The sequence below is a fragment of the Zophobas morio genome, unplaced genomic scaffold (assembly GCF_036711695.1).
Source record: "Zophobas morio isolate AGI-343-1 ecotype UQ-CSIRO unplaced genomic scaffold, CSIRO_AGI_Zmor_V1 ptg000006l, whole genome shotgun sequence".
In the NCBI taxonomy this organism is placed as follows: domain Eukaryota; kingdom Metazoa; phylum Arthropoda; class Insecta; order Coleoptera; family Tenebrionidae; genus Zophobas; species Zophobas morio.
In genome coordinates, this window is record NW_026972111.1 from 11583434 (window position 1) to 11607350 (window position 23917).

The 23917-nt window shown below is 32.5% G+C and overlaps 1 protein-coding gene and 1 non-coding gene across 2 annotated transcripts in view; one reads left to right on the forward strand and one right to left on the reverse strand.

Moving 5' to 3' along the window:
- Positions 1–9986: 9986 nt before the first annotated feature.
- Trnas-uga (transfer RNA serine (anticodon UGA)) lies at positions 9987–10068 on the reverse strand. The gene has a single exon. It is a non-coding gene; the product is annotated as a tRNA-Ser (tRNA).
- Positions 10069–10938: 870 nt separating this feature from the next.
- The window catches only part of LOC135123611 (uncharacterized), a 65785-nt gene continuing 52806 nt past the window's right edge, over positions 10939–23917 (forward strand). The window contains exon 1 of the mRNA XM_064048413.1: positions 10939–11204. Within this exon, the coding sequence (XP_063904483.1) occupies positions 11093–11204 (112 nt within the window). The 5' untranslated portion in view covers positions 10939–11092. The remainder of the gene's footprint in view (positions 11205–23917) is intronic.

Genomic DNA, 23917 nt, shown 5'->3' on the forward strand with positions numbered 1-23917 from the left:
TTTTTTACCTTTTTTTTCATTTTACTGCAAAAAGGGGATATGTCCAAGTGTCAAATTTGACAGCCAAATTGACCCAAAAAAGAAAACATGCATTTAACCAACACTCGTTGATAACTGAGAACATAGAGAACCGACAATTGAAAACGGGGATCGGAAACAAGTAGTTGTAAAAATCTGAGACGTTTTATTCATTTCCTCAACATTTTGAAAAATGTGATATATCCCCTTTCTGCAGTTAGCAATTCAGTTAAATAACGTCAACAGTGTCATTGGAATATCAGTCACATTGAATAAAATCTTGAAAGTGACAGTTTCAGATAGTACTGACAAATTTCCGTCAGTAAAAGGTGCAAAACCCATATATCGAGTTATAAAATACTTAAATAATTCTTTTTTAAAAAGTTTGATAGCGCCATCTGTTGAAAACAACGCACTACGAGTTGTGCCACTGCCACTTCGATATATACTAAAAATTTTGTGACTAGTTAAAATTCAACAGGAAAAGACAATGATAAGGCTTAAATTTAGAGAAAATATATTAAAATTCAAGAATGTGAGCAGAAGAATTACGTGCTTAAGAAAAAGAAATATTATAGCCAACATAACAATGATAAATGTGCTCTTATAACTTATACGCACCAACAGAAGAAACAAAAGACCAAAAAAAAAAAAACGAGTTCTACGAATTGTTAGAAAATACATGCGAGCAGATGAGAAATATGACACTCTCATACTTCTTGGAGATTTTAATGCAAAAATAGGGAAAGAAGAATAATGGAAATCAGTAGCAGGAAAACAACCACTGCATAATGTAGCAAATGAAAATAGAAGAGGAATGGGAAACCTAGCAACAAAACTAAACATGGCTATGGTCAGCACTTCCAACTTAGGGAAAGACATAAAACAACATGGTTCGTTCATTCCAGGAAAAAATACACTGAAGATGGTTGAAAGAAAAGAAAAGAAAGAACTAAAGATAAAGGTGGAGAATAGAAAAGACAATAAAATAAATGGGCGAAAGACGATTATGATTATACGTAAGATCATAAATGAGATTACATGTAAAATATGGCGGACATGATTTAAAGAGACCACATTACTAAATAAAAAATCCTCTGAGTCCGTTGAATAAACATGTAGATGTTTATTAGTAAATGTTTATCAAGAGGGGGTGATACCAGTGATGGCAAGTGTAATCTAACAACCGGTGGAGCTCTTGTCCGGGAAGTAGCTGTTTCCACCCGCTGGTTGGTCCAAGTCATTTAAAAAGTGCACAACGTTTGTAACACAGTTCTCACTAACGGTAATTTTTACTGATGTGTGTCGGTTTAGTTTGGAAAGTCCTTAGGAAATAAAAAAAATATTTGTCGTGTTGTTGTGATGATATGGGGCACTCTTTTTTTTAAGACTCCGTGTACCTATATGTAAATTTTAAATTAAGTGCAAAATATTCAACAGTATCGAAGTCTTCTTGCCACAGTAAAATCTTTATATAAGATGTTGCAATTCACACAAGGCGTAGCAATAGTTTAGAAAAGAAAATATTCACGTCTTGGGATGGCCTAGCATATCCCCAGATTCAGAGTTAAGAACTAAGTTAGCCGCTGCATACAAGCTACAACACTCTCTAAACATTTGATGTTATTAACATAGTAAATTGTTTCTCTTTTTATTGATTAGTGTTGGCAGAAATGAAGATCGCATTAATTGTGACATCTGCAAATGTTTGCTACATGGAAACTGCTCAGGTCTCACCAAACAAGAAATCACCTGCTTGATGAATCCAAACCGTAAGCTAAACTTCTTTTGCAACAAATGTAACATCATAAATATTGTTGGAACTATGCAAGCCGAGATAACGGCATTGAATCCGAAGTAACAGAGCTAAAAACTACAATATCTAGTCTAAATGGAAAAACTGTGAATGATGTTATCAATGGACATGATGGGCTATGTATGACCGATGAGCAAATTTTTAATGAAATTGAGGATCGGCAAAGACGATCTATCAATATTATCATCAGTAATATACCTGAATCACAGGCTGATACCCATGAAGAAAAAAATAAAGAAGATCTAAACAGCGTTATGAAACTCATTACAGACACTGTAAGCACAAATGAGATTGTCAAATGTTTCCGTATTGGAAAGCCTATGCAGTCAAAAATTCGTCTGTTAAAAGTAGTCTTCCTGACAGCTGAACATCCTCAAAATGTTTTACTAAATTATAAACCATCACGAAATAACGTCTGTGTCAATAGGGACTTAACTCAGCTTCAGCAAAATAAAGCATATTCTGTCCCGAAAGAGTTTAAAGATCGCATTACCAAAGGTGGAACAAACATTAAGTTAAAATATTACAATGGGGTACCTACAATTATTACATTAAAAAACCAATAATTGTCCAACAGTAAGTTACCAATAATAGTGGCACAAACTTTAGATTTAATATATTGTATCAAAACGTTAGGGGTCTAAATACAAAGACTGATGAACTTTATCTAGCTGCAAGTGTAATTGATGTAGATTTAATTTTGTTAACGGAAACACGGATAAAGTCTTATCGTCTGAATTGTTTCCAAATAATTTTACTGTATTCCGTAATGATAGAACTGAAGGTAGAGGAGGAGTACTTACTGCGATAGTCAATAGCTTTAAGGCACGAGAAATTGAATTAGTATGTCCAATTGAGAAAATAAATGTATTGGGTATTAAAATATCTCAAAAAAATTAATACATATTCATTTTTAATGTATACATTCCACTTTCATGTACACACGCAGATTATTGTCAATTCTAGGATTATCTAGAATCTTCTATTGATTTTAAAAAGCCGGTCTTAATATGTGGGGATTTTAATATACCAGAACTGAGGGACTGTGTTGTACGGCGTAGAACTTCTCAACTATTTAACATCTATAATGGGTTTTTGCAATTCTGTAATTTTCGTCAACATAACATAATCATAAATGTGGAAATAGTGAGAGAAGAAATGGCCTTACTGAAGGAAGACTCACACCATCCGTACTTGAAACTCTGCGTAGAAATGAAATGTATGAAGGAAACACCCTTTCAGGGTAACAACAGGATGAACAAACTTAATTATCGTAAAACAGACTTTCAAAACTTGTACGCAGCAATAGCATCAATCGATTGGTCCTCAATCCTATATATTGAAGATGTTGATCAGGCTTGTGACCGCTTCTACAGTATCGTAAACCATACAATTGAGCAATATGTACCAGTATGTTCCCATTCCAGTTTTCATAATAATTATCCTGTATGGTTCACGAAAACCAGTATAAGTAATATTCAGCTGAAGCGAAGGCACTGAAACCATTACAGAAAAACAAAATCGCTTTTTGATTTGGAGATGATCAAACGTTTGAAAAAAATCATAAAACGAGATATCCACATTGAATATTCAGCTTTTGTGAAGAGTGCTGAAAATTCAGTGAAAAATGACCCAAAAAGTTTTTGGTGATTTGTTAATTCAAAAAGGAAGACTACCCGCATACCTGGTTATATGGTGTATGCGGACAAAGAGCTTTCCACGTCACAAAATATTGTGGATGCATTTGCTTGTCAGTTTGCATCCGTTTTCAATGAAGATGCTGTATGTGACAAAAACTGTGATAACGCAAACTATGGCTGTGACCTCTGTGATTCCATCCGGTGCCGTTTACACAAGTTTGTAATAACGGGAGGTGATATTATAAAGGCTGTGAAGAAATTTAAGGGAAATAATGTTAGAGGACCTGATATGATTCCAGCTTTTCTTGTCAAAGATTGCATTAACTATTTTACATTACCTTTATGTTATATATTTAATTTAGTTTTAAAACGTTCAATGTATCCTTGTGTTTGACAAGTATCTAGAATATGTCCTGTGTTTAAGTGTGGAAACAAGATGAATATTGAAAACTATCGCCCTATTGCACTTCTATCAAATTTTGCTAAAATTTTTGAATCTATTGTATCAAATATAATTTATTCACATGTAAGCAATATGATAATACCTGAACAACACGGTTTTGTCAAGGCCAAATCAACAACATCCAATTTATTTGAGTTTACAAATTTTATTTCGAAGTCTTTAGATCAAAGGAAACAGGTGGATATTGATCTGTGAAAGGCTTTCAATAGAGTGAATCAGTGTATGTTAATGTCTAAGTTAAGAGTTTATGGAATTTCTGATGAATTAATCATGTTATTGAAATCAGTAATTACTAATAGAGTTCAGTATGTGGAATACAATGGTCATAACTCGGAAAAGTTTAAGATTAGCCAGGGAGTTATACAAGGTTCAAATTTGGGACCTTTACTATTCGTTTTATTTTTTAATGATGCGCTTGAGAATCTTAATTGTAGAGCCTTTATATATGCAGATGATATAAAAATTGTAAGTGTTATAAATTTGGATAGATTGCTATTATGGTGTGACAGGAACATGTTGGAAATGAATAAAAAAAATGTAAAATAATGAAATTTGGGAGAATTACAAACTTGCATGAATTTTATTATAATGTTAAAGGCACTCCCTTAGAGTTATGTGATCAAGTGTTAGACTTAGGTGTGATGATGGACTCAAAATTAACCTTTGTTCCGCACATAGAAAATATTAGTTGTTCTGCACTAAAAATGCTTGGATTTATTATACGAAATACCTCTAATTTTCAAAATGTATCATGTATTAAACTCCTATTCTAGAGTCTTGTGAGGTCCAAACTGGAATATTGTAGCATCATCTGGAGTCCATTTTATCAAATACATATTAATAGTTTAGAAAATATATTAAGAAAATTTTGTAAACACTTATATTTTAAAATGTTTGGGCATTACCCAATACGGCATTATGAACAGCGTAAATTTATTTGGTTTGTTAATGAAAGTTCACTATATGCTAGGCGAAATATTTCCAAATTGGTATTTTTATAAAAAATCCTCAATGGGCAGATCAACAGTCCGTTGCTCCTCAATGAGTTAAACTTGTTAGTTCCCAGGATAGGAACCATATCATACAACACCTTTTTCTACAGAATTCCGAATACACATCATCACTTTAACAGCCCATTGATTTCCAGCATAATGTTGTATAATTGTCTGAGCTTAGATGAGTATATTTTCCAAATAAATTTTAATTCTCCTAAATTCAAGAAGAGATTATTAGCTTTTTCTCAAGATTGCAATTGTGTTTTTACATAAATGTCTCTACGTTATAGTTATAGTTATATTTATTTACTATGTATTTGTCGCATGTATTGCTGTTTAATTTTTGTATCCATTATAGGCAACAATGCCTGTTGGACAATAAATTTACTTACTTACTTACAGATTCCCCATTCATCATTGAAATTTTGTGGGGTCACTTATCAAGAATTATTAATGAAGAGGCACGACAATCTCAAAACACTGAAACATTAATAAATACAATCAAAGAAGTATGGTATAATATTCCACAAATTTGCTTAAATTTCCTATATTGTTCAGTTCCAAATCGCATACTTGCAGTAAGTAATCAATAAAAATGAATCCCATACCCATTATTAAATGTAACTTGGTTATTAAATAAAAACGTTAAAGCCCATTTTTAATTTATTTTAGAAGTTGAGGTTAATCAGTTGTCGCACCATGACTAAAAATTCCAAAAATCTAGTAAAAACTTCTAGAATTTCTAGAAATGTTTTAGATTGGCTATAATTTGTATGCATAAAAGCTATGATACTGTTACGTTGATCGGTGAATAATATCGGCGTGGGTAAAACCCAACAATTTATTTCGTAATAACTCGAATTTACATGACTAACTATTACAGCCATTATGTTCAAAATAATCTCGGCGCGAATTGTCTGGCTCTTCTTAACATTCACTGGACTCGACTCGGCTGAATAATAATCGTTTCCGAAGACGGCCTCTGTTTAAACCCATACGGCGATCGAGGTCTTTCTCGAATTGGGTATTCGCGACTTCCGCCTCCAGGCTTTTCGAACGTCGCTAGGCCGCGTCGCCAACGATGAGTCACCCGTCATTGCCGTCTATCCTAGAAAGTTCTCGACGGTCCATAGGCGTCGTACCGGGGTGGCGCGTGGGTTCATTTCGTAACAATACTAAAATTATTGTTCGAAAATTAAGGAAGGAAACGAAGTATTTCTACAAAAAAAAAACACTAAAATTCAATCGATGAGAGCTGACAACGTGGAAATGTCAAATATACGTAACATTTTATTCTATTAAAAATGCAAGGCCGACTTGTTAATTTTTTCAAATGGACAACATTTATATTTTTCATTAAAAGTGACACAAACAGGTGCCTACTAAATTTTAAATTTAAAAGTATAAAGAAATTGTTTTCATGCCCAAAGTGTATTATTCACTGTTAACCAGTTGCCGAATTTTTATTAATATGTAGTTTTATAATTTATTTAACATTAATATCCGCAAAAAACTTTATTTTGATTGCTCTCAAATCCCAGATCATACCATCATTTTAAATTGGTCGCACCAAAAGTACAATGAAACATATCCAGCATTTTTGAAAAACTATTATTTTTTTTTTATAAAAACCCATATAATTTGAAATAAATATATGTATATAATCTTAAAGTAAAAGTAAAGAAGCGTCATCAACATTTTTGCAGGGATAAGTATATCAACTCGAATTGGTGCAGGGGTCATGACAGGTCGAGAAAACGTAAAAGCAGAGAGTCGATAGACGGACTCGATTACGCTCGGGAAGTAAAAGTATATTCTCCCAAATACTACAAGGTTATATGGCCCCACTAAATTTAATAATGAGATGTTATAATTCTTTTTGTGCGGCTGGTTACCGGCTGAAACCTAGCGTCATAAATCAAGGATTCTTTCCACCTCACTATCTACTGCAGGGTAATCCGCTTAAACATTTTTGGTACATTAAAGCAAATACAATTTGTCTGTTCATGTTTCAAATAATACTCACTCTCGAATTGATGATGGTCGGCAACAAGTACAGTCGTAAAGATTTAGAACTGTGGGTTTCTGGGTTTGCCTTATTAACTGCTCCATTGTCGTCTTCACAATACATTAATTTTACAACAGCCATATAACCTTATAGTAATTGGGAGACTTTACATAGTAGTAATTCTGCCAATCCATAATTGGGAGTGAGACTAATCAGTTGAAAATATGCACTGCGAGTATAAAAGTCTGTCACTGTTTACTATTAAATGGAGAAAATTTACAACATTTACTGCTGTTTTTATTTCATTACTTTTTTTGTTGATTTTAATTAGTAATAATTTTTAATAATTCATTTGAATTGTTATTACTGAATTGTTACAGCTTAATTTTGCAATAAAAACTCGAAACTGTTTTGACATATAACAAATTGACCCTAATTAATTTATTACAATTGTTTATTCATTTTATTACTTTCAAAGCGTAAGCGAAGGAAGTATTGTAATCGAGTCCGTCAACCGACTCTCTACTTTTACGTTTTCTCGACGTTTCATGACCCCTAGATTAAAAATAGGTGTCCGGTTTCGTCTGTCTGTCTGTCCGAATTTTTATTAGACAGATAATCTCCGAAACTACTGGACCGATTGTTGTCAAATTTTGTATATGTATTATGAATATCACATAGATGGTAAAGAGCTAACTAAACTTTGTCTAATCGTCCCCAGCAATAATGTGATGACGTCACCTCAAAATTTTAGCTTTTCTTTACATTTACTTTAAGATTATATACGAGTACATATCTTTATTTCAACTTATATAGGTTCTCAAAAAAATAAAGTTCGCAACATGCTGAATTTGTTTCATTGTACTTTATTAAACTCTAGAGAAATATCATAATCTCTTTGCCCACTTCACCAATGTCTAATTTTTTGGAAAAACCTTCTGATTGGAAAGATGTTTTAATGTTTTAAATGAAATTCGCTCAAAATGAACTTTTAGATAGCATTTAACGATAATTGTAGTATGAAATATAATAGAAGTATTAACATTGTTCCGTAAGGAATTATCGAGAATTTCAGGTAAACCTTGAAAGATTAATCCTCCAGCTGCCAGTATCAATGTTTTTTAGAAATCATTTAATTACCACAGGGGTAGATCTCTTTGTGAAATCTGTATTTCAATTTTGATCATTCAGTTTTTGGAGAGCTTTTCATGTGCAATTCTTAATCAACTACAAAATCCTTAATGTTGTTAAATTAAAATTTTATGCTACGGAATGTTTGACACGATCACAAATTTTGTAATCAATAAGTCCCTATTTCATGAAATTTTTCAAAATGTAATTTTTTCTAATACGGCATGTATTTACACTTTGGTTTTAATCCCCTTACCACCATCAAGGTTCACTGCACATTGCGAATTAAACAACTGGAGAAATTCAAAACTTTTTGTAGAGAATTAAATTCTTACGTTATTTAGGAATTAAACAAAGATAAGGAAGTGAAAGTAGTTTTGGAAACGCTTTTGAATTTTCTACAACTTTTCCAACTAAGCTGGAGTATTATTGAAGTTGCAATGTAAAACACATTATTACTTATTAGCCTCACCGATATTTTTTTTCTGCTATTTTCCACATGTCGTCAAACTTAAACGTCACGTTAGGAATTCCACATAATGTTTTATCTAGGCCCAGATTTTTTCTATTGGATTTAGTTCGGGGTGATACGGCAGTAAACAAAAAACCAAATCGCCATTGTCGAGAATTAGTCTATCAAGAACGTTGTTTATTCAAATGTAAATTTTTAACACCATCCCGAACTCAAATATAGGCTCTTTCATGTATTTGGCTAGCACGTTTCTTGTAAACGTATTAGAGGGTTGGAAAAGTTAAATTCATTAATAAATCTCTTCTGCCAGTATATTAAGACGTATTTAGTAAATCTTGTTGTGGAGAAGGAGTAAATTATATAATGGCTTTATACCTCCTTAATCCTATTACCGGAAGGCAATAATTACAGCTGTATGATTATTGTTGACTGCACTACCTGAGCCACCCAAGGTCAGCCTCTCATCATCTAATTGCAGTTCACTACGGAACAGCTTTAAAGAGTTTTCAACCCCATAAGCCGCCCCTGGGCGGTTTTAAAATTTCAAAATCGATTCATGTATGGATTGCCCGCAATTCTCACTTTTTGCCAACAGAAAAGGTCATTTTAAAAATACAAAATCAAAAAAGTAAAACCACATATCACTAGGGTTTTTTTAACAGTGTTGCTCTGATTGACATTTACACTACCCAAAATGTTAAATAGGATACGCAGCAAAAATTCATCTCTCTAGTCTCTACCTCCTCGTATTTAGATGTATATTTTTAAAGCATACTTTCCGAACTTTGTCGTTTCCTGTATTCTTTTGTTTTATATGTCTTAAGAGCCGATATATTTTCGGCAGAAGAAAAAGTGAATTTCAACGATACCAAAATAAACAAATGTTAGTCTAGATGTTAGATATTAAGAAAAGTAGACTCATAAATACGCTAACAATAACATTCACCCTGAACTGCTGTTATTTCTCGATTCTAAATATAAATGGTATTGAAACAAGAACAGACCCATAAATAGAAACCCGCTAGATCTTGCGTAATTATAACCACTTCAGTTTATTCTTCCTCAATCTATTAAACAGTAGGGCCACAACAAGCTGTAGATTCTTAATTTTACACATTAAAGATTTTAATTCAAACTGAAATAGACCGTTATTTTCGTTGTCTGGTTTAAGTTGTATAATTATAGATAACTGTATAAAATTACGAGATGGATGAATTTGCACATTCATTCAAATTTGTGTTATTTTTCTTTTGTGTTTCCAAAATAACCTACCAAAACACTAAAATCATTTGTTTGCAAACATTTTGCCACACAATGGATAACAATACAATACTCCCGATACACTGTAATAAAAATATACAGATACATACAACAAAGAAAATTACATTTACAGTTTGTTTTTTATGGGTAATATTTATAACTGAAACGAAAAAAAAAACTGAACGCTGCGGACAGGATTCGAACCTGTGCGGGCAGAACCCAATGGATTTCAAGTCCATCTCCTTAACCACTCGGACACCGCAGCTTGTTCACCAACCCTCTCAGAGATGGTCATACTCTACCTGGCTATTTTAATTCACAAATTTGCATTTTTGTAGTAATTACGCACACTTTAATCACTTTATACAAGTTAAAAAAGACAGATATATTTAATCGTCGTAATAATTTCAAGTATTGTCGTTTATCACATAACGAGCGATTAAAAAAACCCTCTAATTGCTTGTTGATCGTCTTTTGTCACTAAAACGTATGTCTGCATTTGCATCGACAAGATATGTCAAACTTGATTTAAAACTAATTTCATTAACAAATGTAGTGAAAATTTCTTGTTCGTAGGTATCGATCCCAAATTAAATTTCCCTAAAACCGCATCTATTATTTTTAAAAGTCACCTAGAATATTCATCCCTGAAAAAAAACATGATCAACTCGTAACTAGAGGGTTTTTTAATTTCTCGTTCCAACGACAAAAGGAAGCTGTCGTTATGTCATTACCGTTCATAGCCCCCTACGAGCCGGCATTTCTCCATTACACGGCAAAACATGAATCGTCCCGAGTTCATTTACATCAAATATTCAACGAATTTTCCCAAAATAAGTCAATTATCCGAATACCCCACGTTCGTCGCGAACTTTACAACTGTAATTAAACCCACGACCCTCATAATACACGAAATTACAGTCGACTCTCACACAATAATTCATCCGGAAAAAATTCGTCTTTATCAAGTCGCTTGCGACAAATGACAGGTAGCGCAGTGCCGGCACGTCACCTATCTCGAATAATAATAATAAATCGTCGTGAGACAACGAGCAGCCCCTTATCTCTAAGGGGAGGGGGGCGCGCCCGACCCAACGGCTCACCACTGGCCCACTCGTAATCAGTGCCTTGGGACACCGTCGACAGGCAGCTGTTTAGTCCTCGTGAACGCGCCAGCGAGTACAAACCGTGAAAGTTGCACTATAAAATATATCGGTTTTCACGACGAGGATGGAGAGAAAAACGCAAAGTGGTCTGTGGAAGAGTGACGTTTGTGGAAAACTGTGAAGATGTTGGTGGCCACTCCGTATAGAGACTTTAATGGGCCCCCGAGGGTGATTTCCGAAGTCAGGAAGAACTATGCCAGCAATAATTTGATTGACTTTAGGCCCAAATTGGCAGGTAATAGGGGTGAGGGACGATTTGGTTAAGTTAAGTTTAAGTCTAGACGGGGTGGTTTCTTTGTTGGGGGGTTGTGGGCAACTAACGGTTACTTTGAGGGTAACAAGGGGGACAACAAAAATATGGTTAAGTTTTTGGAAGACGAATGTTGAGACATTTATTTGTCGACTGTCTCAACGTTAATTCACGTAAAATTAGCTTCATATTATTATTGTGAGAATTTCTTGTAAATAAATAAGCCATTGACTTCACGATTCTACATGTCATTGTCATTATTATTGCTACTATTTTAATTATAAAATGTACTCTGTTGTACAATTTTCTTTGTATAATTGTGGCTACAAAAAACATTTTCAAGTTGGCGTTGACAGAGCAAATTTTGAACATAGCCAACTTCGAAACATTTTCTGCTGGTCGCGTGTTACAATAATTGAATCATGTCAAGTTTAATTAAGCTTAAACACAAAAAGATAAAGCAGGATTTTTTCCTATATGGCAATAAATGCCCTATTGACTAGTTGACATTGACAATTACGAGTTTTCGCTATAACCACGAAAAGCTTTTTTTGGCTAAAATTTGATATTTCGCCAAAAACATTTCTCTCGTAAAATAAAAACTTTTAATAACAACGACAAAGGCAACCAACCATGTTTACTTTTTGTTAAAATCATTTTAACGTTCAGTAAAGTTGTCGGAAGTATGACTAAATAAGAATATTCAAGAAAAGTTTTTCGTCCTAGTGACAAATATGAATTATGTCATGACCGGAAAATGCAGCTTCTAATTTATATTCCGTTGCTGTTTGCCTTTTGTGATTATCTTTTATCCATATAAGTTGTGCATTGACTAATATGTACTTTATAGAAAAAAATATATAGTGGTGGATATAAAGGGAAAAAGAACATTTTTGAATTTACCGCCCATGCATTTTTTACATTTTGAAATCGTAGATACAGTTTAAGCGAAATACCGGAAATTACCAAAGAGGGTGTTTGTTGAATGAGTAATTTTAATATACTTTTAATATAATTCTAAGTAGACAACAATGAAATAATCACCTTCCTTTCATAAAGATTCGAGCAGACGAACAAAGGGGAAACATTTTAGTGAAAAATTTTTGGAAAAATCTAAAAATTTACTGTGGTTTTTTTCAAAGTGTGATTAAATTCCACGTTAAATTATCATTTTTACTTCCCGAGCGTAAGCAAAGGAAGTATTGTAATCGAGTCCGTCGGCCGACTCTCTACTTTTACGTTTTCTCGATCTTTCATGACCCCTAGAAGACGAAGAAATAGGTCTCCCATTTCCGTCTGTCTGTCCGTCTGTCCGTCCGTCTGTTGTCCCGGATTTTTATTAGACAGATAATCTCAGAAAGTACTCGACCGATTGTTGTGAAATTTTGTACTTATATTAAGAATATCATGTAGATGGTAAAACGCTAACCAAAATTTGTCTAATCATCCCCACCACTAATGCGATGACGTCACTTCAAAATTGTACATAGTAAATGGGTTTTCAATTGTATAAAATAACATAGTCCTACACATGTAGTTTACAACTCTGAATCGACTTTTCACCCGAAACGTCCAGATTTTTGGAAAAAAAATCAAAATTATAAAACAACATTTTGAAATTTAATTTTTAATCTGCTAACCAGAATGCTTTGAAATGTTGCAGATGTTTTAAGGCTATAAACAGCATCATAAATCTTTAGTCAAAAAATATTTGCTAATCCCCTCCAAAAACTTGATGACGTCAGCTCAAAAGTTTGTGGAATAAATCATATCTAAAATGTACAAAATATGATGAGTCTGTACTTGTGATCTATCACTCCATTCATATTTTTTGGATTTGCATATACAGGGTGACTCAAAAAAATTAATGAATGCGTAAATATATTTTATTGATTTAATCAGGAACTACAAAACCGAATGCTTCGAAATCTTGAAGATATTTTAAAATTATCATAAGCATGGTAAATTTTTGATCAAAACGTATTTGGTCGTCCCCCCTAAAAAATTTATGATGTCACCACAAAATTTTGCTGAAAAAATCCTATCTAAAATGTACAAAATATGGTGAGTCTCTTCTTGTGATTTATCATTCCATTCAAATTTTTTCGATTTGCATATACAGGGTGACTCAAAAAAATTAATGAATGCGTAAATGTATTTTATTGATTTAATCAGGAACTACAAAACCGAATGCTTTGAAATCTTGCAGATGTTTTAAGGTTATAAAGAGCATAATAAATTTTTAGTCAAAATATATTTGGTTATCTTCTACAAAAAACTGATGACGTCAGCTCAAAAGTTTGCCGAATAAATCGTGTCAAAAATGTACAAAATATGATGAGTCTGTACTTGTGATTTATCATTCCATTCATATTTTTGGATTTGCATATGCAGGGTGACTCAAAAAAATTAATGAAGGCGTGAATTTATTTTATCGATTTAATCAGGAATTACAAAACCGAATGCTTTGAAATCTTGGGAATATTTTAAAGTTATTATAAGCATGGTAAACTTTTGTTCAAAATGTATTTGTTCATCCCTCCTAAAAAAATTGATGACGTCACCCTCAAATTTTGCTGAATAAATCCTATCTAAAATGCAAAAAATATGATGAGTTTGTACTTGTGATTTATCATTCCATTCATATTTTTTAGATTTTCTTAAGAGGTGGTTCAAAAAAATTAATGAAGTCAATTTATTTTATTATTAAATTAAAGGCAACACTTATTATTAGTATTACACCCCGACCAACCCAATTTGGTAGACACAAAATTTGTTAAAGGAAAAACTCGGTTGAAACATAAGGGTAGCACGCTTATTTATATCGACTTTAACATTACAGACCTGCATTTGTTTTATGCGCTCACTTGGTTCCGCGAATGTGAAATAGACATGTTTATAATCAACCAATTGTGAATTTCACCAATAAAACCCAATGTTTTATATAATAAGTGGAAGTCGAAGCAATAAAACCGATGGTCGTTTTGTTTACAGTTTCTCTGTTTGACTCTCACGTATGCTGTTACGCCTGTCATCTTAAATTAAGAATGTTTATACATACACGATTTTCAGTTGCCTCTGATACGTATACGTGAGTAAATTGTTTCGTTATTTTATTGATTATTAAAAATCAATATTCAAAACGACCCAATTCATTTTCCCGAAAATTTGAGAATATAATAATTTTATTCTTAGTATTACACTACATCTATCCCAACTGATATACGTGTCCTTGCAAGAATGTTGATGACGTCATCGCAATTTTTTTTTTAAATTCCCACTACAAAAATGTAATGAGAAAAAAAACACAATAGGCATGCAGTCGTCAAGTTTCCGACAGCGAGGGAAGTACTGTCTAAACTCTTTAGACCAATTTTTTATAGAGGCCATTGTGACATTTTCTTAAATCAACTTGGAATTTTAGAAAATCGTTTTCGCACGTTATTTTGATGCCTCCTTTAAATGTCATCGTTCAATAACGTGAAAAGCGTGGGTCCAAAAACGTAACCTTGTAGTACGCCAAAACAAGTGGAGTTTAATCGCCCAGTTTGTAATCACTACATACATAATACATGTTGTTTTTTCCTTTTAAGTCATAGCTATGGTAATAGGTGAATCAGTGAATCACACAAACCACAAATTAGCCAAAGTTTATCCCGACAGAACGACTTTCACACCTGAAGTACAGTCTAACAAATCCCGGTTCTTCGAAAAATTATAAAAAATGATTTTGGGATTTTTGTTTATGTTAACGTCTATAAAGTAAAAACATCCCCACAATCCCTGCGCCGTGCGGGCGCAAAGTACAAACAATGTAAAATATATTTAAAGCATATAACCAACGGGGATAAAAGTCCTCTCAGTATTAATCGCACACTTAACTTCAAATGTTTATGATTACACAGCTACATTTAAATTATTTTAAAATAGAATTATTCGACGTCATCAACTTTTTGATGAGGATGATTATCCAAATTTTAGTTAGCTTTGCGCCATCTATATGATATTCCTAATATACTTACATACAAAATTTGACAACAATCGCTTCAGTTCGGAAATTGCAAGTCTAATAAAAATTAATACAAATAACAGTTTAGTATTTTATAAATGAAGACAGATCAATGAGAGAAAAATCAAACAAACAGAAGCAAGAAACCGCAGAACAAAGATTTCGTAGTTCAACCAGCTACACCTAAATATTTGACAAAACGTATTTTTTTATCAGTTGGTATTTTAACATTCTCCACACGATATCGGACTTAAACCGTGGTAATATAATGGAAAACGGGTTTATGATTTAGTTTCGTTACATTTTGCTTTATTTTTTCAGTGTCCACATTGAGGTTATCTTTAATAACAATAAGATGTCGTATAATGGCGTCATTATTTGCAACATATTTTTTGCTCTCGTGAAATTTAATTCGCGTCTTTATTGTCTGATGTCTTGGTCTGAGACGCTTCTGGCCTGAAAAAATTTAATTGGTGCTTACGTCAAGGCAATTAAGCGTCTCATAAAGAGGGTAAATAAAAACAAATCCCTTTCTGTTTAAGCTCGATTGATGTGTAGTCAGCGTAGACATAATTACGTCTGGTATTTAGCTTTAATTGATTAGGCATTTCGCTGTCGGATACGCCACTGGGTGGCGATTGTGGTTTCGAGAATAATAAATTATTGTTAAAAAGAAATTATTTTCATTTAAATATAATGGTTAAAAATGATATTTTAATTTAAGGTTACCACTAAGAGTGATGGTGAAACTATGTAAGTAGTAATAATAACTTGAATCTTGCAGAAAATAATATAATAGCTAGCAATTAAATGAAATTTTAGTTTTGGGTTATCGCAATGAAATCTAAAAAAAACTGAGATCATTCGAATAAAATAGATAAAAATGTGACGTAATATTCGCACTGTGATTATCACCATATTTCTAATGGTGCATTATCTATAAAATACATCAAGAAATTAACAAGACCTATTCTTAGAGACAACTTTGGACACTGATAAAATATAAAACGTACTTCATATGAAGTGCCCACTTGTATTACAGGAAGTAGCACTAGATTAGGGTCCAATGTACAGGAAACAAAAGCTTAAAAAACTGCATGTTGCTGTGCACGAAAAATATATGGAAAAATGTTATTTTAATGTTATTAACTTTTAAATAACATTGATGGTTTTTTGTTTTTTACATAATTGTAACCTCAAACTTGAATCCGTCTGTTCACCTTAGCTTAAGGCAGGTTTTAAAACGAAAACATAACAAATTCAAATGCTTGCACATTCTTTAGAAACATTTTAATTATGTTAGTGCGAATACTTCATCATTTAGTAACTTTTGTGGCACGACTGCTAAAATATATGTTGATTAAAGTAAAAAATGTGTACATTTAAATACGTGAAAATTTTAAAATTGTGTTTCATCATTGCAACGTTATGGTTCGTTGTGTTTGCCACTCATCGTACACACGTGGCTGGTTTTTTATCAACATACTGTACATTGCATTAATTAAAATTGTTATGTATTGTAATGAGATTGAAATGCATGCAAATTGTGTGGCTCTATTTAATAGCGTATTATGAAATATTTTATAAATTATATCTTACGGCTTGTGCAAGTGATGTAACAAATAGTATAAATTGAAGCAAAATAACTGAGAGTTACTACATAAATACTTGCCTACTGACTTGAAAATTCTTTATTGACTGGAGGTTTTTTCAAGAACTGCAACAATATTTCTGTTTCTGTTTTATCAAAAAAAAATTTCACATTTTTTTTTCTTGAATGTGTATAGAAATTTTCCAGAGTTCGTAGTAGATAATCTTAAATACGTCGTTTTTCAAATTACGTTTGCGATAAATGCGTAAAAAGATAAAATCTTAGATTACAAATTGTAATATAATTTTTGCGTCACATTGTCGTTTGAAATGTGAAATGTGTAAACTATTCTAGGAGTATTTTACAAATTCAGAATTTGAAAATCATTGTGTTGTAAGTTTATCATTATCATCCAAATGAATCAACTAAATGTGCACAAGTGACTAACCGAACCAATTCTTAAAATTTGTTTTAGTAACATTTATCTTCTGGCAACTGATAGTAACGGCTATTAAAATAGAACTGAAGCAAGCATTAATTATATGTATGAATGATATACACTGAATTGTCACTGATTTAAGTGAGTTTTATTTCAACATAAAAACGAGAATTTTGTTCGTATATTCGTTAACATTCATCAATTCTGTTCTAATGAATGATGTTTACATATATAATTTCTATAAACTTCTGCTTTTGCTTCCAAAGCGTCAGTTTTTTGCTAGATTTTTGAAAAAAAAAACAAAATTTTAGAAGAAAATGTCAAAATTGCCAATTTGAGTGTTTGAACGCTTCAAGGTAAATCGGTAACCAAAATTTGCCTGAATAATTTAGTCTCCCGTTTCCGTATGTGTGTCTGTCTGTCGATCTGTCTGTCTGTATCCATTTTTATTAGACAAGTAATCTCCAAAATTCTGGACTGTTTGTTGTCAAATTTTGTATGTCTATTAGCAATATGTGGGATGACGTCATCTCCAAAATTTATAATAAAAAGTTTTTTAATAACGTAACATACTCCTACACTCGTGGTGTACAGATCCGTGTCGAATTTTCACCCTAGATATCCAGAATTTTTGGAAAAAGTTCAAAACTGTATAACGATATTTTGCAATATAACTTTGAAACTGCAAAACCGAATGCTGTAAACTCTTCTAAATATTTTATAATTATCATGACCATGATAAATCGTTAAGCAAAATTTATTCGTTTATCAAAAAATTGATGACGTCATCTCAAAATTTTGCAGAATGAGAATCCAAAATGTGCAAAATATAATGAGTCTATACTTGCGATTTATCATTGCATTAAAGTTTTTAAATTTCGTATACAGGGTGACTTATAAAAATTAATGAAAAAGTCAAAAGTGATATATGTACTTGTCTTTGCAAAAATGTTGATGACGTTATTACAAAAAAAAGCTCATTTGAACGTATGCCCAGCACGCTTGTTCACATTTACGTTACATACATATCTTTATTTTAACTTATAAGATAAGTGTCCTCATAAAAAATAAAATTCGCATAATCAAAATTTTATAGTTTTTCGTAAAAGCTGCATTTGTTTTATTATCGTAAGTTCTGTCGAAATAACCTTCGACCATTTTTTTATACTTATAAAATATGCTGTTTCGTTGAACTAAGAAGACATTTACATTTTCTTTTTTCCTAAAATATTTTCTGTAATAAAGTTACTTTTAATACAATTGTAATTAAAACTGCAGGTATTCGTAAATTCTGAGGTCAGTTCTCAGTACGAAACAATAAGTCTGCCATTTCCGTCTGTCTACCTGTCTACCTGTCTGTCTGTCTGTGTGTCTGTCTGGCGTCTGTCCGTATTTTTATTACACAGATAATCCCCGAAACCACTGAACCAATTGTCAAATTTTATATGTGATTACACGAATATCGTGTAGATGGTAAAACACTAACCAAAATTAGGTTAATCATCTCTACCAACAATTTGTTGACGTCATTTCCAAAATTTACAGTCGTAAATATTATTTAAATTGTATAAAATAAGATACTCCTGAACATGTGGTTTATGAACCCCTGTTCAAAATTGTATTTTACAATTTAAGCCAATGTACTGAAATCCTGCAAACGTTTTAAGGTTCTAGGAAAGGTGATAAATCGTTAATCAAAATTTGTTCGTTTAAGACCTTCGCAAAAAATTCTGCCGAATGTTCTTTAAATTTTATAAAGTAACATATTCCTACATTTGTGATTTATGAATCCGTGTTAAGTTTTTGCTTTTAGCATCCAGATTAAAAAAAATAATAATAAAAATTGTAAGTGACTGCTGTTTAATCATGCAAATATTTTAATATTTGAAACATTGTGAATTTCTTCTGTTTTTGGGAAAAAAGTTGGGTATCAATTAATCAATCAGTCCTTTCGTCCACGTTGAGGACACACAATCAACCAAAATTCATTTTTTTTACCTCTGATATTTGTAATTTGAACATGCTAATAGTCGAATTCGAAGTCTAAACATAAACAGTCGAAGTTAAGCACATACTGAGAAATTGAGAATGTCTACATTTTTTCTCGTTAGTTATCTATTTCATTTTTAAAGAAGCGGATTTTGTCGGACTATGCTTCAAGAGCAAGGAAAGTTCTGTCAAAATAACCCTCCACAATTTTTGCTAATAATAGTAATAATAATATCCAAACAACATCTGTATACAATACTATAGGGCCCCACTTTGCAAATTTCCCAGTGGACCCCCATTTCCTCAATCCGATATTGTTAAACACCCCGGTACACATAGACCAGAGACCGAACTAAGGTATAACCTTCAAGTCACCCATAGACTCTCATCCCCGCTGAATTTAGTGAGTGTTAAGTTGCAGTTTAAGTAACTACGTCTAAATTAACGCCATGTATAATTCATGAATTTGAAGGAAACACCGGCCTTTTTTGTACAGGACAGCTAGCCACCTGAAAACTAATCATTCTGACGGGAGGTTCAGGTTCACCACTACTTGTCACCGGTTTGGTCTGTGTTGATCACTCGTCCAATTTCAGTACCAAACACTGTATGCTATAGAAAGTTTGAAGCGTAATTCACTGTTACAAGTATCACTGGGACAGAAAACATAAATATATATTTATATAATATTTTGTTGTTGTTATTCTCTTAAATTTCTGTGCTTTTTCAGTCGGACAGAATAAGAATTAATGTTTGTATTGGGGTCCATCGGTTGGACCAATGGTTACTTTGACGTTTTCTAAATTTTCCTTGACCCCTAGAGTACGAAAAAATAGGTCTTCGTTTGGTAAAAGGCTAACAAAAATTTGGCTAATCATCCCACAATTGGATGACATCCACTCATTTTTTTTTAGTAAATGTCATTTAAATTTTATAAGATAGTATACTTGTGGTTCATGAATCCACCTTGATTTTTTACCCTAGGCATCGAAATTTTCGCTAAAATTCACTGATGCAGCTGATCCGTAAAAATCTTGAATTACTAAGGCGAAAGTCGCTGGTTCGGTTGACTCATGGGTCACAGTTTTTTATTGACCAAATCAAGAACGATTTACCCCATTTTCTCGAAAATTTGAGAATATAGTAGTGATGGGTCCGTCTATATTTAAGAATAATAAACCAAGAAATTTAAAAACAGCTACTTATCTAAAACAATATTAATAACGTTTTACTCCTTTGTAGCTTAATTAATAATTTTAGTTCTCCTATGTTTTGAGGAGACAAAATTATTCAAGTCAGGCAGATTGGTAGGTGCTTAATCGTCGCATTCTTTCGATGTATAAACATAAATAATCGCTGATAAATTCCTGGTACGAAAAAATTGTTTTGTGCTGTCTAAATAATTTTAGACCAGTTTTTTAAATTAAAATCTTTATCAGTTCTTGATGGAGAATGCGATAACCTTACAATCGGAAAACTAATCCATGATTGTTTTATCAAAAATATTCTTATAATGAATATTATTCACAAGCAAATTTCCGCGATAATCTGTGTGATTGCGGCAAAGATAATATTATGAATATTTCTGAACATGACTGGATTATCGTAAAAAAATTACTCAGTAAAGATAGCATAATATTGAATTTAATTTCTCTCTTTGTGTAGAATATTCCTGGTGCAAAAATGATTAATATTATGGATAAAAATGACTTTTTTGTTTGATAACTTAATAATGATTTATACGTATTTTGAAACGACTCACATAGTTTATTAATAGAAATAACGTACCATACATATGTGCCAGAGCTTCAAAACATTAACGCATAGAACGAGACAGAGATCGATCTTATTTAAGATCATAGCATAGAAATATATAAGAGTTTTTTTGTTTTGTGCAGCTTTCTCTGATTTGGGTGCAACACCTGACGCTGTAAATAATTTAGTTCGATATTCAAACTGGTTGTGGATGCAAATTCGTTAAAAAATCTGTGAAACTGGGAATGTCAAACTGCGCCGATGCATGTGACTTACAACATGTACAAGCTATGTATCGAACTTGTACCGGTTGTGGGAAGTTTTCAACATTATAATTAGTTATTCACCACAAATACCACTGAAAACATAAACATAATTTTTATTTTTGAAAATAAATTACATAATATCTGCAATTAACATAATATTTTTGTCTAATTAAATTAGTCTTTCAAAATTCCCATGTGGTTTTTGAGATACACACAAATGTTTATTTTTTTTTTTTGATAACACAAGTCTACAGACGGAAAATCCCACTCCATTCGTTGTGTTATAATAAAACTTAAAATTATGCACATTTAATAAATACAACTTGCCTTCAGCTCTTTCCAACATCTGCAAATCTTTAAGTATTGTATATGTGCAAAATTCCCAGAATTTCCTGATTATCACTTCGTCTAAGAGAACGTCTGTTTAAATCAACCACAAAAGAAAATTTAATTTGCTAATTTTGATGTGAGAGTCTGCATTGTTTTGACGACTTCCAAAACTGCCTGTCCATGACACCTACAGATTCCTCCTTTCAGTGATTTTGCATTTTAAATTTCTTTCGCTAGCCCAACCATCAATTCAAACAATAATAAAGTTTTAAACTTCTGACACCTCGTTAAACGTAAAAGCTAAATCTAAACAGCTGATAATTGCTACTTAATTATTTCTTAATTAAGTCGTAAAAAATGCATGACTAAGAGAAAAACACAACTGCGAATTGTATTTAAATAGCTGCAGATTTCTCGACGTTAACATGCAATGTTTTTTCTTATTTAACAAAAATTAAGACGCCACCAACCCGAAAGATGGCAATCATTTTAGGAGAACAATTCAGGACGAGTGGCTAAGAGACAAGGAAAATTAATGAAAAATACATGAAATATTCATCGTCGTGAAATTGCGTGGCCTTCGTCGTTTTAATGAAAAACAACGGCCTATTATTGTCATTAAAGTAAATATAATTTATTATGATGTGTATTTTTTAATTAAGTAAAGGACGATTGTATTAGTGTTTATCCGTTCACAATTGCAATATGTGTTATCCTGCACTTCACCGTTGCGAATCGCAATCCTACTACACATTTTATGGTGTTTTATCGTGTGATAACGCCTTCGAGGTAAGAATAACCGTTGTTTCTACATAAATCAATAATAAAGATAAACATTCCAAAAAACGTGTAATTTTCCACTTCGATTTCTAAAGAAACTCTCTTTGATAAAACATCACCGACCTCACCTGAATCCCTAATTAAAGAAAATGGAATTAATCGCTCAAAAGCCGAAATAAACCCGTCGAAAAATCAACCTCCTTAATCTCTCAAAAGCATCGTAAAATTAAATTTAAATTAGCGCTCGCAGTGCCCATTCGTAATTGCGACATTAATTCTTTAACGTCACGTAAAAATTTCAGTCTTGTTCGAACGCTGCGAAGACACAAAATTCGTTCCGTTTAAAGCAGTTAAAATACAATAGACATGACTAATACGCATACAATTTCGTCATAAATAATTTATTAAATTCGTGTGTTAGAGCAATTTATTAAGAAACCCGTAATTATAACGAATTGTTCACAAGTTGGGGAGTGTACGAAATTGATTAAATCCACAAATCTAATAAATTATCTGCAAGCCTGCTCCCGTCCCGCCTTCCGCCTACGCCACTGCTATTGAATGAATTGAAGACGAAACGGTTCGTATGACTTTCATTGGGTTAGGCATTTATTTGTCAATTAATAATAAATCCTTGTTTGTTGTGTTGATTCATCGGGCGCGATTGTACGCCTCGCTAACTCAGTTTGAAATGCGACGTCGAGAAAAAACAAAGAGAGCTATCAAATTTTACGAGCGCATTTTAAAAAAGTTGGTTTATTTGCGGCTACAATGTTATGGGAGTTTAATATGAAGGCTAAAAATGCAATAATATTTACTCTTTTTTAAAAGAAAAATTACCCATCTGATTAGCAAAATCATGTCAATTAGATTTTGCATATAAATTGACACTGATTTTTATCTTCGTTTTGATTCAGTTAGCACCAAAATCATAATTTTTTAGATCCTTAAAGCTGAAGGTGAATTTTTGTCATAAAAAGCCCTGTTGCATTTGCGTTTAGCTCAGTGGTTTAGCGAAATGACTGGACCGGATACGGAACGTTTAAACACTTTTACAGGTTTTTTATGGTTGTTTCCTGCCACACTCTCCAAATTTACAAGACAACAATTTGCGAAATTTAAGTTGAGCTTAAGGCTAAGCTAAGATTTTTCCCACGCACATGGTTAAATTAATTGTTGTGGATCCTTTTTTTAATCCGTTTCGTCAGTATTTATTTATTTGGGACGGTTGTAGGTTTGATTCTTATTCCAATCAAGGTTATGTTAACCTACTAAAATTAATAACTTTTCGGACAATTAGCTCGTCCCAAATATTTTCGATATTTGCAAAAATAAATTGTGAAAATGAACCTTTCAATTTAGACATGCAACTATAAATAGGGAGCGGAAGCTACTTTTTTGTCTACAATAGAGATCAGGTAACAAAAACATGTCTTCGTCAAGACGATTTATTCTAGATCTGTATGGTTTTTTCGTACAATCGTTCTGTTTGTAAGACGATTCCTGGCCAGATAGCGTGCCGCTTTAGTACAGGTCCGC